The following is a 14,672-nucleotide window of genomic DNA, read 5'->3' as shown; positions in this document are numbered from 1 at the left end:
TCGTCCACGTATCAACACAGCCAGGACAAAAATGACAGGCCTGTGTAAGTGCTTTGCCGATTCTACAGAAGAGGCTCTTCGGTGCTGCCCCACAAACAGCGCTGAAGAGAGATTGAATCACATTCGTGTGCCGTTTACAACTCCGCCATGGACACCTTCGGCAAGAGAGAGAGACAGAATCCAGACTGGTTTGAAGCTGGAATCACAAAACTAGAACCAGCAATCGCAGCTAAAAGAAAAGCACTGCTTAACTACAAAAGAGAGCCTTCAGAGAAGACACTCGCAGCACTAAGGAAGATTAGAAATGACGCACAACGGATAGTTCGGCGCAGCGCCAACGACTACAGGCTGAACATCCAGCTCTCTGCTGACTGTGGCAACATTCGCGCCATGTACGATGGCATGAAGAAAGCCTTTGGCCCAAGCATTACCAAGATCGCACCTCTGAAGACGGCCTCTGGCGACACTATCACAGACAGAGGAGAGCAGATGGAGAGATGGGCCAAACACTATCAAGAGCTTTACTCAAGAGAGAACGTAGCAGTTGAGAACAGCAAAGCCCTAGCAATGATGGAGAAACTAGATGTTCTAACCTCTATTGACGAACTCAGAAAAGATATTAACTCCCTGGCTAGCGGGAAAGCTCCTGGCAACGACGGCATCCCCCCGGAGGTCGTCAAAGCAGGCAAGTGTACCACTCTACATCACCACCTGCACGAGTTTTTACTCCAGTGCTGGGAGGAAGGAACCGTTCCTTAAGACATGCATGACACCAACATCATCACGCTCTGTAAGAACAAAGGAGACCGCAGCGACTGAAACAACTACCGCGGAATATCCCTTCTCAGTACCGTCGGGAAAGCCCTCGCCCGACTAGTATTCAACCGGTTGCAGAAACTTGCAGAACGAGACTACCCTGAGGTACAGTGCGGCTTCAGAGCAGAAAGATGAACTATTGACATGGTCTTTTCACTAAGGCAACTACAAGAGAAGTGCCGAGAACAGAGGCGTCCACTGTATATTGCCTTCATCGACCTGACGAAGGCTTTCGAGTTGGTTAGCAGGCAAGGTCTTTTTACCCTGCTACAGAGGATTGGATGTCCCCCTAAGCTCCTGTGGATGATTTCGTTTTTTCATGAAGACATGCACGGCACCGTCCAGTACGACGGCCCATCCTCGGACCCCTTCCCAAACAGAAGCGGCGTGAAACAGGGATGCATGCTTGCTCCGACGCTTTTCGGCATCTTCTTCTCCCTGCTGCTGTCCTATGCCTTCAACCAGTCAGAAGACGGAGTGTATCTCCACACCAGAAGTGACGAAAGTCCCTTCAACCTTGCACGTCTCCGAGAATAAACCAAGGTACACAAGGTCCTGATCAGAGATATGCTGTTTGCTGATGACGCCGCTTGATTGTACACACAGAGGAGGACCTACAGCGACTCATCAACTGCTTCGCTCATGCATGCAAAGAGTTCGCCCTCATCATCAGCATCAAGAAGACCAACGTCATGGGCCAGGATGTCAGCAGCATTCCTAGCATCTCCATTGATAGCCACATCCTCGAGGTGGTGGGTGAGTTCACCTACCTGGGTTCCACCATCTCAAGCAACCTGTCCCTGGATGCAAAGCTGAACAAGCGCATCGGCAAAGCAGCAACAGCATTAGCTCGTATTGGAAAGCGTGTATGGGACAACGCCATGCTGACCACCAACACCAAGATAGCGGTATACCTGGCTTGTGTACTCAGCACGCTCTTGTACGGCAGCGAAGCCTGAACCCTGTATTCCCGCCAAGAACGCCGACTCAACATCTTCCATATGCGCTGCCTCAGAAGAATCCTGGGCATTAGCTGGCAAGATCGTGTCTCAAACAAGAATGTTCTGACACAGGCGGGAATGCCCAGCATGTTCGGCTTGCTCAGCCAGAGGCGATTGAGATAGTTCGGTCATGTTAGCCGAATCAACGATGGCCGAATACTGAAGAATGTGCTGTTTGGAGAGCTTACCACTAGCTCCAGACCTGCAGGAAGGCCCATCCTCCGCTAGAAGGACGTTCTCAAAGGTGGTCTAAAGGTAGGCGACACCAATCCAGCAAGCTGGGAGGCAGTGGCCGCAGAGCGCAACAGGTGGAGGCATGCTGTTAGGGCAGGCACTCATACTAGCGAGAAGAGGAGAGAGGACCAGTGGGAGGAGTAAAGAGAGTGCAGCCGGCAGAGGCTAGCAGCAGCAGACCCCATATAGCCAGGCGCAGACTTCAGCTGTTACAGCTGCAACAGAGCCTGCCGCTCCAAAATTGAACTGGGTGAACTGAAACTGGATCACTGTATTCTTCCATTTCTTTTTATTATTTGAGCTCAAAGTTTCGTCTTAATAAAGACATTTTCGAGAGTAAACTGAAATAACACAAATTGCATAATTACACAATTGTCACCATTACCGTAATTATGTAATATGTGTTATTTCAGTTTACTCTTGAAAATGTCTTTATTAAGTCGAAACGATGAGCTCAAATAATGAAAAGAAATGGAAGAATACAGTGATCTAGTTTCAGTTCACCCGGTTAATGGCAAAGCTCTAATCAGGAAATCGAGAATACGAGAAAAAGAAAAAGAAAAAGAAAAAGAAAAATGAATAACCACAACAATGTTGTCTTTTTAACTCCACTTGCATATATATATATATATATATATATATATGTGTATATATATATATATGTATATATATATATATATATATATATATATATATATATATATATATATGTGTGTGTGTGTGTGTGTGTGTGTGTGTGTGTGTGTAAATATATGTATATATTTATGTGTGTTTGTGCATATGTATATATATATATATATATATATATATATATATATATATATATGTGTGTGTGTGTGTGTGTGTGTGTGTGTGTGTGTGTGTGTGTGTGTGTGTGAGACAATGTGTGTGTGTGTGTGTGTGTGTGTGTGTGTGTGTGTGTGTGTGTGTGTGTGTGTGTGTGTGTGTGTACGTATGCGTGTGTGTGTGTGTGTGTCCAACTCCCTTTCCACCCCTGTTCTCCTCCTCACCACCTCATTTCTCACTCTATCTAGCCTAGTAACCCCCATCATACTTCTCAGACACCTCATCTCAAACACATTCAAACTCCTTCTCTCTTCCTCTCTCATGTTCCATGCTTCTGCCCCGTACAATGCTGTTGGCACAATCACTCCATACAGTCTCCTCTTAGCATCCATTCCCAAATGTCTATTCCTCATTATAATTTTTAATCAACCAAGGCATTTACTCGCTTCTCTCAATCTACATTCTACCTCCACCTTCACTTCACCTTTTCTTGCCACATATGCACCCAAGTATCTAAAACTATCCACTTCCTCCAGTCGCTCTCCCTTAATGCTCACTTCCAGTCTACTGCCACTTTCACCCCTTGTACATCTCATCACCTTACTTTTACCCACATTTATCTTTAGCTTTCTTCTATCACATACTCTCCCAAACTCTGTCACCAACTTCCCAATCCCTCTTCCGATCCTGCCACAAGCGCAGTGTCGTCCGCAAACAACAGCTGTCTCACCTCCCACTTTTCTCCATTTTCTTTAACCATCTCCAATCCCTGACTCACTACCCTTGCATTTACCTTGTAGTGGTTACTACAATCATCCTTGTTAGAAGCGGTCAGCATGAAACGAGTCGTAGGGACAAGGTATGGGAAGTTTTTCATAGTGGGGAGTCAGAACACACCATTTAGTTTGCCGTGGTATGGTTCCCTCGGGCACATTTGGAATGAGTGTTTCCACACTCTGCGCCGACGGCAGGTATGTTCTTATCGGAAGGCACCCGTAAGATCAAAATGATCACCGCGGTTTATTTATCCTTATGCACCCTTGGGATGAACACTGCCGTGTTCGGTGCAAACAGCTTGGTACTCTTCCTTAAAGAAGATAGGATATTTATAGTCAATCCCATGACTGATCTGTTTATGAAAAATGGCGATGATACTTTGTACAGAAATGTTGGCGAAATTCTAGATTCTTTGTCTTTAGTATACAATTATTCAAAATATATTTACAATACATAAATATCCTTTTTACAGGATGCAGAGGGATATGTTTTATTTTATTTACACAATGAATTAAGTTGGTATAATGAATATTGTTATTCATATTAATTAAAATTAGTCGAAATCATGTTGGAAGGGGTGACTATAGTTTATTCCGTACTCTGCGATCACGGGTCCTGAAGGGGTAATTACACGTGTTGGCTACAGAACACTACAGAACTCTCCCCCTAGTGACGAGGCAGGAGGAACGATATCTGTTTTTTCTTTGCAGTGTGTTTGTGGTTTGTAGCCCGTGTGTCCGGAGGTGTCGGAAGAGCAACAGGATCTTGTTCGTTGTCAGAGAGGAGGTATGCAGGCTTGGCGCGGTCTATGGAGATGACGTCAGTGGTTCCACGGCGATCGATGGTCAAGTTCTTCCTTGTCCTCTTGACGACTCTATATGGGCAACCGTATGGTTGTTGAAGAGGCTTCTTTACTCCCTCCACGCGAACGAAAACATGTGAGCAGTCTTCCAGGTCCTGGCTCACAAACGTTCTTGTAGGTGAAGTACGCGGTGGCACTGGCTGGAGTTTCTGCATTGTATCTGTAAGATTAGTAGCATAATCTTGAACGCTGCAGGGCTGCGTTATAGGGGCAGATGCAAGAAACTCGCCGGGCAGACGGAGTGGAGTGCCATAAAGAAGTTCTGCAGAGGAGTGGCCAAGGTCTTCCTTGAGGGACGTGCGTATACCGAGGAGGACCATTGGAAGCACCGTAGACCAGTTGGCGCGGTCGCGTGCTGTTGCTGCAAGTGAAGCCTTGAGTTGTCGGTGGAAGCGTTCGACGAGTCCGTTGGATTGGGGATGATAGCTTGCTGTTCTGAAACGCCGGATACCTAGCAAAGACATAACCTTGTTCCATAAATTGGATTCAAATTGGCTACCACGGTCGGATGTGGTGTACCGAATCTTGAAATCCAGGTGGTTATAAAAGCTTTGGCTACTGTGTCTGTGCTTATGTCAGTAAGTGGGATTGCTTCGGGCCAGCGTGTAAAACGGTCTACACAAATAAGAATATACCTGAAGCTGTCGGAGAAGGGAAGCGGTCCGATGATGTCGATGTGGACGTGCTCGAGTCGAGTGGAGACTGGGCGGAAGGTACCTGGGTGGGAGAGGTCATGTAAATGGCGGAACAAGGGATACCTGTGGTTCTCAGGCAAGTAGGGACGGATGGTGTCCGTGGATACATCGGCGTAGAGCTCAGTGTTGGTTCCAGGGAGCTGTACCTTCTTCATCTGCAACGCGGGGTTTTCCATCAATCGCTGCAGCTCGATGAAATACCTGAACCTGTTGACAGCCTTGTAGATGGCTAGGAGTTCCTTGTCGAAGGCGCTGTATTTCTTCTCGGCATTGTTGAGCTTCTTTGAGAAGAAGGCGATGGGTTTCCAGGCGTCGTTTATGTATTGCTGCAGAACTGCGCCGACACCTGTGTCTGAAGCATCTGTCGAGATGGAAGTGATGGCATCAGGAATAGGGAAACTAAGGGCGGTAGCATTCCCGAGTGCTTCTTTGGCTGCCATGAAAGCTGCATCAGTTTCGGCGTCCCAGTTGAGTACGATGGAACGTCCCCTCTTGCACGGCTTGATCATGGAGTAGAGCGGTTGGAGCAGTTGAGCGCAGCCTGGAATGAAACGATTATAAAAGTTTAACATACCAAGGAATTGCTTGAGTTGGCGCTGTGTTGTAGGTTTCAGGAAACTCTGGATGGCGTCGCAGCGGGATGAGACAGGGGTGACGCCTGAAGGTGTGACGATGTATCCTAGAAAGTTGATGGATGAAACACCGAAGTCAGATTTCTCGAGATTGATGTGGATGCCGTAGTCTTGTAGGCGGGTAAAGACTTGCTGCAGATGGTCTTGGTGTGTGGCTTCGTCAGGGCTGGTGATGAGCACATCGTCGATGTAGGTGAAGCAAAAAGGCAGGCCTCGTAGGACTTCGTCCATGAATCTCTGGAAAGTTTGGGCAGAGTTCTTAAGGCCGAAGGGCATTCGAACGTATTCGAACAAGCCAAAAGGCGTGGTGACAGCTGTTTTGGGGATGTCCGGCGGGTTGACTGGAATATGATGAAAGGCTTTGACAAGATCGATCCGGGAGTATACGCGAGTTCCTGCAAGGTTTGAGGAAAACTCCTGTATGTTGGGAACTGGGTACCTATCCATCACAGTTCGCGAGTTAAGGGCGCGGTAGTCACCGCATGGTCTGATGTCACCGTTGCTTTTGGGGACGATGTGGAGAGCTGACGACCAGTTGCTTGAGCTTGGACGAATGATACCTTGACGCATGAGGGCTTCCAGTTCTGCCTTGGCTAGCTTGAGGCGTTCCAGTTCTGCCTTGGCTAGCTTGAGGCGTTCCGGAGCCAGACGACGGGCTTTGGCGTAGACTGGAGGTCCCGTTTTCTCTATGTGGTGCACTACGTGGTGTTTCACATTCGTGGTCGTGGAGTAAGGTTGTGTCAAGGCAGGAAAGTTCCTGAGGAGAGAAGCGAACTTGTTATCGGCACTGATGGTTGAAAGCTGGCTACTTACTCCGGTTGTTGGCCTGGCGTTGGATGACTTCAATGTAAGGGGGTCGTGGAGCTTGCGATTTTTAATATCGATCAGGAGATCGAAGTGGGTCAAAAAATCGGCACCAAGGATTGGTTGGGAAACTGCTGCAACGTAGAAGGTCCACTCAAAGGATCGGCGAAGGTTGAGTTCTAGCTGAAGTGTCTTCCTCTTGAAAACGGGTATCTTGGTGCCGTTGGCTGCGTAGAGGTAAGACATCGGCGGCAGTGATTGCTGGGATGCTGTGGCAGGCAGGACACTGACTTCAGCCCCGGTATCGATGAGGTATGTGGTGTTGGAGAGTGGATTAAATACGAAGAAGAGTTTCGATGTATGTTGGCGAACGCTATGCGCCGTTAGCGTTCGCCCATCTTGTTTAACGGTGCCGGTGAGAAGGTGTACGGCTGTGTACATTTCCTCGCATCTTGTCCAAAGCGACGATGGTAGTAGCAGACGCCTGATGTTTGCTTGGGTCTTCCTCTGGATGTAGACCTGGAGCGGTTGCGGTAGTATCTTGGTGACGGGGGTCGTTGTTGAAGATTGGCAAGCTGCTCTTGGAGGGCGCTAACCTGGAGGGTGAGTTTGGAGATTAGCTCGGTTAACGTCATGCTTACGTGATTAATATGCAGCGATGTTCGTGGGCAGCTGGGTTGGTCAGAGCAGTCCGAGTTGGCGGGGATGGGCAGGCTGGATCAACGGGCAGGACAACCCGGGACGGCGGGGCTGGGTACGGCAGGGCGGCGGGCGGGGCGGGGCTGGGCACGTTGGTGCGGCAGGCAGGCCGAAGCGGTGGTACTGGGCTGGGCAGCCAAGCTGGGGTGGCGAGGCGGAGCTGGGCACGCTGGTGCGGCGTGCAGGCCGGGGCGGTGGTGCTGGGCTGAGCAGCCAAGCACGGACGGCGGGGCGGGGCTGACCGGGTCGCCGGGGCCGGGCTGGACGGGTAGGCCGGGCGGGACGAGAAGGCTGGGCGGCAGTGGCGGCGGTAGTCTACGACTGGCGGCTGGGGCGGCGAAAGTGTTCGGCTGGCGGTAGATCACTGCTGGGTCACCAATTGTAGTGGTTACTACAATCGTCCTAGTTAGAAGCGGTCAGCCTGAAACGAGTCGTAGGGACAAGGTATGGGAAGTTTTTCATAGTGGGGAGTCAGAACACACCATTTAGTTTGCCGTGGTATGGTTCCCTTGGGCACATTTGGAATGAGTGTTTCCACACTCTGCGCCGACGGCAGGTATGTTCTTATCGGAAGGCACCCGTAAGATCAAAATGATCACCGCGGTTTATTTATCCTTATGCACCCTTGGGATGAACACTGCCGTGTTCGGTGCAAACAGCTTGGTACTCTTCCTTAAAGAAGATAGGATATTTATAGTCAATCCCATGACTGATCTGTTTATGAAAAATGGCGATGATACTTTGTACAGAAATGTTGGCGAAATTCTAGATTCTTTGTCTTTAGTATACAATTATTCAAAATATATTTACAATACATAAATATCCTTTTTACAGGATGCAGAGGGATATGTTTTATTTTATTTACACAATGAATTAAGTTGGTATAATGAATATTGTTATCTATATTAATTAAAATTAGTCGAAATCATGTTGGAAGGGGTGACTATAGTTTATTCCGTACTCTGCGATCACGGGTCCGGAAGGGATATTTACACGTGTTGGCTACAGAACACTACAACCTCTCGCTCTACCCCATCCATGTATAAGTTGAACAGCCAGGGCGACATAACGCATCCTTGACGAAGTCCCACCTTTACCTCGAAAACATCCTTCCCCTTTCCTATAGCTTCCTCACATATCTGTCTTACCACAGAAATCTGATCTACACAACCTCTACCCGTCCTAAATCCACACTGCTCCTCACCAATTACTCCCTCTGTTCCTCTCCTAATCCTCTCAATCGGGATCCTCCCATAAGCCTTCCCAACTACACTTAACAAGCTAATCCCTCTGAAACTACTACATTCACACTTGTCCCCTATTCCCTTGTAAAGTGGAACTATACAGGCACTCCTCCAATCCTCCGGCACTCTACCCTCTCTCAAGCAAACATTAAATAACCTCACCAGCCAGTCCACCATCACTGTACCTCCTTTTTTTAGACATTCTGCATGACATCCATCCAGACCAGGTGCCTTACCTGCTTTTATTATCTTAACAACTGCCTTCACTTCATCCTTCCATGTTTCTCCTCCATTTTTCTCACTCATCACGTTCATTTTGTTAGCACTTTCCACTGTAGCTATATTTCCCTCCCTATCCTCCTTCACATTTAGCAATCCCTAAAATATTCTGCCCATCTTCCCCTTACTACCTTTTATTCCATTATCATCTCTCCATCTGCACCTTTTACTTTTTCTTCTCTACTTGATTCGCCTCCTCTTCCTCTCTTAATTTCTTTCCAAAACATCTTTTTATTACTTTCAAATTTTTCTGTCATACTCTTACCCCATTTTACATCTGCTCTCCTCTTTGCCTCCTTTACCTTTTGTTTTACTTCTCTTTTCTTTTCTTTGTACCTCTCATATGACTCCCTCGTCCTATATTGTAACCAATCTGTGAAAGCTCGCTTCTTCTCTTCTACAACCTTCTTTGTTTCATCACCCCACCATTCACTACCTTTTCTTCTATTTCCCCCTGTCCTTCTTGTTCCACACACCATCCTTGCACACTTTGTGACTCCCTCCTTCAACCATCCCCATTCCTCCTCCACACCTAGCTCTACTCTATCCTTTACTCCCTCCCACTCCTCCTTCAACCACTTGTTGTACTCCTTCTTTTCCTTTTCATTTAAAGAGTTCACTCTAAGCACCTCCCTACATTTTGTCCCTTTCCTCTTTCTCCATTTATCATCCACTCTCAACTTACCTTCCACCAAAAAATGATCTGATATTCCCCCACCCTCTCCCCTTAGCACATGTACATCCTTAACTCTTCCTATCATAATCCTATTTACCACTACATAATCCATTAGCGCTCTATCTACCACCCTTCCCTCCACCACCCACTCCCATGTATACTTATGCTTGACTTTCTTCCGAAACACTGTATTTGCTATCATCAACTCTCTTTCTAGACACATTTCCACTATGAACTCTCCACTACGATTCTTTCCTGGAACTCCACATTTCCCAACCACTCCATCAATTGGACCATTTCCTACTCTAGCATTAAGGTCTCCCAGTACTATTACATTGACATTTCTCCCTAAATCCTCTATGCATTCATTTAAATCTATCCAAAAAGCCTCCCTTTCTTTTACACTCTTTTCACTGCCAGGCCCATATGCACTTACAAAAACCCACTCTCCTTCCCCAGTTTCACCTTCATCCACATTATCCTTAAGGAAACCTCCTTCCACTCCATTACACGTTTACCTTCTCTTCACTTACTAGAATAGCCACCCCTTCCCTCCCTCGCCCTCTCTTCACTCCTGATAACCTCCCACTTACACTCCCATTATTGCGATCCAAGTATTTCCACTTGGATCGTAATAATAATAATAATAATAATAATAATAATAATAATAATAATAATAATAATAATAATAATAATAATAATAATAATAATAATAATAATAATAATAATGATAATGATAATAATAATAATAATAATAATAATGATAATAATAATAATAATAATAATAATAATAATAATTAATAATAATAATAATGATAATAATAATAATAATAATAATAATAATAATAATAATAATAATAATAATAATAATAATAATAATAATAATAATAATAATAATAATAATAATAATAATAATAATAATAATAATAGTAATAATAGTAATAATAATAATAATAATAATAGTAATAATAATAATAATAATAATAATAATAATAATAATAATAATAATAATAATAATAATAATAATAATAATAATAATAATAATAATAATAATAATAATTATAATAATGATTGTAGCGAGGTAAGGTGCTACATCAAAATTCACTCCTTTCGAATTTTTCTGGTTTATTAATAAAGTTTTTAACATAGTTCTGTACACAATTGATCACTAGGGCACGTCACACACCGACTAGCTGTTGGACCCGTGCACTGCGGTTTTGTCTTCCGGAAATGCTGAGTCTGCTGAATTTTGAGGTGCTCTCAGTCACCTTGTCAAGATTTTTAGTCGGAGTGTTTGGCCCTTTACAAGTTTGTTCTTGGTTCATAATTACTACCTATATCCCATTCTACAATACATAATATATCCAGGGGGGAAGGGTTGATTACTATTGTGTTGCCGTGTGTTATTCCGAATTGGCGATTGACTGCATCTATTGGTGTGTGTTCGTGTGTCTGTGTGTGAGTCCGCTTCCGTGCGCTTGCTAAATTGCTGATTCGGCTGTCGCCGCTCTGTCGATCGGAGCGGATGTGCGGTGCCACGATGTCTGGGTTATTGTGACATTGCCTGCATGGTGTATGGGAATGTGGTGATGTGGTTAATGTGATGTATACATATCGCCCTCCCCCTGGGGTTAGGTGGCACCCGGCACCTAATGGTACATGGTTAACAAATATAATATTGATATATATATATATATATAGTTATATAGTCAGAGACACCAAATCTTTGGGTGGTTATAAGTGGAGAAGGGGTGTGTGATGTTGAATTGATTATGAGGGTTCCAAGAGGACATGTTGAACAAGAAATAATGGGTGTGTGATGTTGTGTCTCTGAATTGGAATAATGTTGTGTTGCACCAGTATTTATATATATTTTCAACTTGTATCTATGAGTTTGTATGACACTTATATATTATTTCTGAGAAACTCTTATCTGTGAGTTTGTATGGCACTATCTGTGTTTTCTGAGAAACTCTTATCTGTGAGTTTGTATGGCACTATCGTATGGTAAGATATTGGTGAGACACAAGATAAAACTTATCCTAGGTTTACAGCAATTTGGGAAAACATTTTTCAAGCACTTATTTCATGCAAAAGTACTTTGTTAGTATTATTATTATAAAAATGATGATTAAGGTTGAGAGGGTAGTGGAGGCATAGGGTAAGATTTTATAGTGTAGATCTAAAGAGTCTATATCAAGGGTAGTTGATTTGTTTAGGAGACGTACCATGTCTATCTCACTTGGGAGGATGGTATCGGGGATCTTAGGGAGGGGTGGGAGTATTAGTTGGGTTATGGGACCTAGAATGTGGGTGGTGTTTAGAGTGCCTTGGTAGTGGAGTTGGTTAGGTAGGAGCATTGAGTCCATCATATAGATGTGACAGGTGTCTGGTAGGGTGATAGAGCCGTTGATCTTATGATGGGAGGGTGGTTTGTGTAGGCATATTACGGATACTATTGTGGGGTGGGGGAGAAATATGAAGTGTTTATTTCCTACGTGGATGTGGTGTATTTGAGTGTTGTCCGAAAAGCGAAAGTCGCATGTCTCGGAAAGGTTGACTTTGGGTGTTGTGAGTTCTGAGAGGCAAGGTTGGGATTTGGTTAGTTGGAAATGGAATGGGTAAGCTGGGTGAGAAGTGGACGAGGATGGGGAGTAGTAGTAGTGGTTGCATCCTGTGGATGGAGTTTTTGTTTTAGTGATTAAGGATATGTATATCTGACTCTCGCTAAGGTTATAGTGGTCGGAAGGAAGTAGAGAAGGTTTGATAGATATGCGGAAAGAAGTTCTTATTGTAATGTTGGCCATTTTAACCTCCACTGAGGAATGCATGACGTCCTGCATCTTCAGGGGCGAGAGCTAAAGTGTATGTTTTAGTTGCGTCGACGTAGTGTCATGTGATGGGAATTGCGCTTGGTTGGGTTATTTGTTAGTCTGGTGGGTGGGTTCTGGTTGGGAGGTGGGGTTGCGTTTAGGTTAAGTTTGACTTTTCTTAATTTCTCTCCGTGTATGGTTACGGTTGTGTGATCGAAAGGATCCGTTAATAGGAAAACATTGTTGGGGAGTGAGGTTGTGACTGTGAAGGGGCCTAGGAACTTGGGTTTGAGTTTGTTAGTTCTATTAGAGTCTCTGACCATGACTGTGTCTCCAAGTGTTATGTTGAGTGGAGATGATCGCTTGTGTTGTTTGGTTTTGGTTTTTTCTTGGGCTGCTTTGAGGTTTTCTCTGACCTGTTTGTATATACTTTGCATGCCTCTTTTTAGGCATTGTGTAAGATTTTCTAGGTTGTATAAGGGGGGTGGGGGTTGGTTAAAGATTTGGTAGGGTAGCCGCATTCTTTGGCCAAATATGATCTCATGGGGGGACATCTTTGTTGCGGAGTTGACTGTGCTGTTGATACTGGCTTGTACCTGGGGTAGCCAATCTTCCCAACTATCCGAAAGATCGTTGGCCAAAGGTCTGAGGATTTCAAGCACTTTTCTGTTAGTGCGTCCTACTAGTCCATTCCGTTGTGAATGGTAGGCAGTGACGAAGGTTTGATTTATGTTGTATAAATGTGCTATTTCGCGCATTACTTCGTTATTGAATTCAGAACCGTTATCAGACAGCGTTTGTCTTGGTATATTATACCTGCAGAATATGTTGTTAACCAATGCTTTGGCCACAGTCTCTGCTGTTTTGTCTTGTAGTGGAACTAGGATTGTGTATTTTGACAGATAGTCGACTGCCGTGAGTACATAATTGGAACCTTGATGGCTCGTTGGCATTTTAAGTAGGTCAATGCCAAGTGTTTCCCATGGTTCAGCAGGGAGTGGGATGTCTTTGATATTGAGTTGTTTGGGGTCAGGTCATCTGAATTGGTTGCAAGTGACACATGAGTCTATATGTGTGGTTATGTCTTTTTTCATATGTGTCCAAAAATATGAATGCCTAGCAGTAGTCAGTGTCTTATCCCTGCCTGAGTGGCCTCCCATTGCGCTGTCGTGCAATATGTGCAGGACCTTGGGAACTAGGGCTTTGGGGATGACAGTAACTTCTCTGTCGTTAGTGGTTCTCCTTATGATCCCGTCGACCAGTTTGAGTTCCTCTATAGGGACAGGTGGTCGGGACTGTAAGGGTGTTCTTGAAAGTAGATGTTGTTTTACTGTAGACCATGTCGGGTCTTTGTCTGTTTCTTCTCTAAGGTCTTGCATAGGAATACAGGTTGTTTTTGTTAAGGTTGATATGTGAATTTGTCTGCTTAGTGAGTCTGCTACTACGTTAGCTTTTCCAGCTAAGTATGTGATTTTAGGGTCAAAGTCTAGTAAGGTGGTTTTCCACCTAGCAATTCTGCCATGTAGGTCTTTAGAGTTAAAGAGGTAGACTAGGGGTAGATGGTCTGTAAAGATATTTATCTTGTATCCTAGTATGAGATATTTGAAATGTTTTAAACCCCATATCAATGCAAGTCCTTCTTTGTGGGTTGTTGAATAATTACTTTCAGGCTTATTTAGTACTCTACTTGCGTATGCAATGGGGTGCTCTTTCCCGTTTTCATCCTTTTGTTGTAGAACTGCGCCTATTCCTTTAGAAGAGGCGTCGGTGTAAAGAAGGAATTCTTTCTTCATGTCAGGAAAGGCTAGGACAGGAGCTGTGGTAAGAGCTTGTCTGTTCCGCTTCAGACCATTTGAATGTCTCGTCTTTTCTTGTGAATTTGGTGAGAGGGGATGCTATGTGTGCAAAATTTTGTATGAAGTGTCTATAGTATGAGGCTAGTCCTACGAAACTTCTTGTATCATCTACGTTTCTGGGGGTTGGGAAATTTGCTATGGCATTTATTTTGTCTGTGGTGGTATGGATGCCTTGGGCGTCTACCTTATGGCCTAGGAAGGTGAGTTCCGTCTGTAGGAATTTGCACTTTCCTAGTTGGATTTTCAATCCCGTGTTTTTTAGTCTTTTTAGGATAATCTCTAGTATATGGAGGTGGTCAGTTTGTGTGCGACTATAGATGATGAGGTCGTCTAAGTAGACGAATAATGAGATTCCTATCATATCGCTGAAAATGCGATTCATTAATCTCTGTTGGGTTGAGGGGGCATTCTTAAGGCCAAAGGGCATGCGCTCGAAGTGGAAATGTCCCTTATCTGTGGAGAATGCAGTTACGGGTTTTGATTCATCTGTCAGTTCCA

The 14,672-nt window shown here is 44.6% G+C and overlaps 1 protein-coding gene across 1 annotated transcript; it reads left to right on the top strand.

Annotated features, from left to right (window-relative positions):
• Positions 1 to 147: 147 nt before the first annotated feature.
• LOC143040786 (uncharacterized) lies at positions 148 to 759 on the top strand. Its single transcript, XM_076212219.1, has one exon. The coding sequence runs from the start codon at positions 148 to 150 to the stop codon at positions 757 to 759; it is 612 nt and encodes a 203-aa protein (XP_076068334.1).
• Positions 760 to 14,672: the final 13,913 nt, after the last annotated feature.

Source organism: Oratosquilla oratoria, chromosome 29 (genome assembly GCF_046742065.1).
Source record: "Oratosquilla oratoria isolate Oo_2021 chromosome 29, ASM4674206v1, whole genome shotgun sequence".
NCBI classification, from domain to species: Eukaryota; Metazoa; Arthropoda; class Malacostraca; order Stomatopoda; family Squillidae; genus Oratosquilla; species Oratosquilla oratoria.
This window is presented reverse-complemented; position numbering and strand designations above follow the sequence as displayed.

Excerpts from the sequence above, each read along its gene's own strand:
- LOC143040786 (XM_076212219.1), top strand. The coding sequence starts at position 148 with ATGGACACCTTCGGCAAGAGAGAGAGACAGAATCCAGACTGGTTTGAA.